The sequence below is a fragment of the Colobus angolensis genome, unplaced genomic scaffold (genome assembly GCF_000951035.1).
Source record: "Colobus angolensis palliatus isolate OR3802 unplaced genomic scaffold, Cang.pa_1.0 Scaffold27, whole genome shotgun sequence".
NCBI classification, from domain to species: Eukaryota; Metazoa; Chordata; class Mammalia; order Primates; family Cercopithecidae; genus Colobus; species Colobus angolensis.
The window spans coordinates 651,395-655,448 of record NW_012115932.1 but is presented as its reverse complement, the minus strand read 5'-3'; the positions used below and the strand labels follow the sequence as shown (position 1 = coordinate 655,448).

Sequence of the window (4,054 nt, the reverse complement as noted above, 5' to 3'; positions counted from 1 at the left end):
CACACACACACAGAATTATTATTTGTCCATTAAAAATAAATAGTCCATGAACTCCACCTAACTTCATATTATCTAACAGCAAACAAATAGTCCAAAGCAAGTAATTTCCAATTCTAGTTATTTCCACTGAAAGGAGAGAAGGAAATGGAATACAGTTTTACAGCCTATCTTTTTCTCATAGCACTCTCTGGATTAGGAGACCCATTTGAAGCTTTTAAGTCTAATGTCCACAATATCTACTTGTGGAAAACAGCCCACCTGATTATATGAATAAGTGAAATTGAGTTACAAGGTCAGGATTTTTCATGTGAGAGTTTACTGGTTAGTGAATGGAACTCAAATCGGAGTATTTAAATTAGCAAAAAGGTCTTGCCATGGTTAGAGATTCAAGTGGTTACCTTGCACCACTTGGGGGATAGAATCATGTGGAGTTAGGAGCACAGGAGAACAGCAAGGCACATCAAAACTTATGCTAAAGAACCACATAAGCCAGGCAACATGGGAAACCCTGTCTGCGCAAAAAAACACAAAAATTAGCCAGGAATGCTGCCATGCACCTGTGGTCCCAGCTACTCAGAAGGCTGAGGTGGGAGGATGGATTGAGTCTGGGAGGTCGAGGCTATAGTAAGCCATGATTGCACCACTGCACTCCAGCCTGGGTGACAAAGCAAGACCCTGTATCACAAAAAAAAAAAAAAGAAAGAAAAAGAAAAAAAGGAAAGAAAAGGAAAGAAACATAGACGATAGGTCTCTTCATCTTCCCGGAAGCATCTATTAGCACAAAAACTGTGTAGCATATTTGAGAGATTTCAGTACTGCATGACTTAATTTTCGCATGTTTTCTCGCAGCACCAGTCACTTCAGAGACTGTTGTGACGGAGGTTTTGGGTCACCGGGTGACTTTGCCCTGTCTGTACCCATCCTGGTCTCAGAACAGCAACAGCATGTGCTGGGGGAAAGACAAGTGCCCCCACTCCGGTTGCAAGGAGGCGCTCATCCACACTGATGGAACGAGGGTGACCTCAAGAAAGTCAGCAAAATATAGACTTCAGGGGACTATCCAGAGAGGCAATGTCTCCTTGACCATCTTGAACCCCAGTGAAGGTGACAGCGGTGTGTACTGCTGCCGCATAGAGGTGCCTGGCTGGTTCAACGATGTAAAGATAAACATGCGCCTGAATCTGCAGAGAGGTAAGCACATGAAGGGCCTCATGTCTGTGGAAGGAGAGATTCAGTGGTTAATGGATAATGGGATCAGTGGCAGGTGGTGAAGAGGCTGGAGTTGCTTTCACAGTGAGTGGGAAGATTGAATTGAAATAAGGTGCCGTGGTATGAAGTAGGCAAGTACAACACAAAAGCAGCCTCAGAAATGAGTGGAAGGTGGAAAGGGAACTAGTGAATTGCAGGGTCAATTTGAAGAGGCAGCTGCTACGTATCTAGAGGATTACCACCTTGCAGATATTTGGGTCCAGTGTTTACAGATCTATCAATTTTTATGTGAACTCTGTTGAATTTTGCATGTTGCCAGATTTTAAAATAATAAAAAAACTGCATGAACTAAGTAAAATGTATTCAGGGATCATCTTCAGGCAGTAAACCAACAGCTTGCCACTTCTGGCTGGGGGGAAAGGGTGTGAGATTTGGACACAGAGCAGTTTTCAGGAGCTCTTTCTTCTGTTACTATCAGTTGCTTTGGATGAAATTTGGAATATGGTGGGACTTCAAAAATTTGAGCTGCATTGAGCCTATGGTTGAAAAATGCTAACAATAATTACCTTTAGTGCTTGTCCAGAATGGAGCTTCCCAAAGTGAGCTCTGTATTCCACCTGCATCAGTGTCACCTGGAGGATCCTTGGGCTCTATTCCTAACTGGATGGGCACCTTGGAAGACAGGAGTCTAGACATCTATATTCTTTTTTTTTTTTTGAGACAGAGTTTTGCTCTTGTCACCCAGGCTGGAGTGCAGTGGCATGATTTCAGCTCACTACAACCTCTACTTCCCGGTTCAAGCAATTCTCCTGCCTCAGCCTCCTGAGTAGCTGGGACTGTAGAAATGTGTCACCACACTTGGCTAAGTTCATATTTTAGTAGTTATTAATTTTAGGTGCATGTGTTCTATGTTGTTAACACAGCTGAGGGTGATGACAATGAACTTCTTATTTTTCTCCTGGATTCATGGGAGGCAAAACGGATTTCCCACTGCATTGACTTTTTTATTTTTATTTTTTCATATTTTTTTTTAAGACAGAGTCTTGCTCTGTCACCCAGACTGGAGTGCAATGGTGTAATCTCACCTCACTGCAACTTCTGCCTCCTGAGTTCCAGCGATTCTCCTGCCTCAGCCTCCCGAGTAGCTGGGTTTACAGGCACCCACCATCATATCCAGCTAATTTTTATATTTTTGTAGATATGGGGTTTCACCATATTGGCCAGGCCGGTCTTGAACTCCCGACCTCAAGTGATCTGCCAGACTCTGCTTCCTAAAGTGCTGGGATTACGGGCATGAGCCACTGTGCCCAGCCTCCCACTTCATTTATAATCTGTGAAACATTTCCACTGTGCAAAGTGAAGAGACTAAATTCGGGGAAGGCTGCAGTCTGGTCTGAACTGAGAATGATCTTTTATCATAAGAAAAACCGGAGGTTGCAGAGAGCCGAGATTGCACCACTATGCTTCAGCCTAGGTGACAGAATGAGACTGTCTTAAAAAAAAAAAAAAAAAAAAAAGCCAGCTGTGAAAAACCCCAGAAGCATATGGTCTTGCTTACCATATGGGTGACTCTTAGGGCTCAGGGCCACCTTCTCCTAGAGAGAGGAATGCCTGGAGGTTACTGCCAGCAGAGTCAGGGAGGAGCACAGCACTGCTGGCCGGCCCTGTCTTCTGTAACTTAGCCAACTAAGTCAGCAAAGTTCGTGAATGGAGAATCTCACAGGAAGGTGCCTCAGAGAAAACAATGAGCAGGGACCCAGGTACCCAAGGGGCAGCAGGGTGTGGTCTCAACAATCTGAGATCTACAGGCTGCCTGACTTCCACTTCAATAGCATTTTTGGGGAAGGAAATGGTTTAGAATAATCTCTGATGCACAATTAAACCAACGGGCTTAACATTTTTAACAGTGAAAATGTTTTGCAGATTATCAGAGGTGAAAGTAATCTTAGAGGAGCTTGTCTAGTGATTCTCAAACACTGGTTGAGTAGTCAACTACATCAGAGCGGCCTGGAGAACTTGATTCAAGTACATATGCACCAGCCTTTGCCTCAGGGATTCAGGCTCAGGTTTGGGCAATAAACTATGTATTTTTAACAAGCTCCCTAGGTCATGCCAATGAGTAGCAGTGGTTAGGACACCCTCATGCTTCATTTTAGAAAGGGAGAAACGTTCCATCTCAAATAGCTGATGCAGTAAACCTTACCCTCCAGTATTTTTTTTTTTAATGGCACAGCTGCCATTTTAGATAATTCCTGTGGTTCCTTCGAGCTCTAAAATTAACAAAAAAATACATGATGCAATGTGAAATAAGCAAGGCATAGAAGGACAAATACAAGATCTCACTTATATGCAGCATCTAAAAAAGTTAATCCCATAGACACAATAGAAAGGTGGTTACCAGAGGCTGGGGGGTGGGTGAGTGGGTGGGATAGGGAAAGGGAAGATGTTGATTAAAAGGTACACAGTTTCAGTTAGACTGAAGGACTAAGTTTTAGTGATCTATTGCACTGCATGGTGACCACAGTAATTAATGTGTTGTATATTTCAAAATTGCAAATAGATTTTTAATGTTCTTGCCACAAAAATTTGTTAAGTTGGTAAGGCAATGGATATGTTAATTAGCTTGATTGAATCTTTCTACGATGTATATGTATATTAGAACATCACATTGTACCCTATAAATATACACAATTATTGGCTGGATGCTGTGGCTCACGCCTGTAATCCCAGCACTTTGGGAGGCCAAGGCGGGCGGATCACGAGGTCAGGAGATCGAGACCATTCTGACTAACACGGTGAAACCCCGTCTCTACTAAAAATGCAAAAAATTAGCTGGGCGTGGTGG

The 4,054-nt window shown here is 43.1% G+C and overlaps 1 protein-coding gene across 2 annotated transcripts in view; it reads left to right on the top strand.

The window, feature by feature from the left end:
* The window catches only part of TIMD4 (T-cell immunoglobulin and mucin domain containing 4), a 52,831-nt gene that overhangs the window by 9,060 nt on the left and 39,717 nt on the right, over positions 1-4,054 (top strand). For both annotated transcript variants that reach the window (XM_011947663.1, XM_011947662.1), the window contains exon 2: positions 850-1,191. In XM_011947663.1, coding sequence (XP_011803053.1) covers positions 850-1,191 — 342 coding nt within the window. The remainder of the gene's footprint in view (positions 1-849; positions 1,192-4,054) is intronic.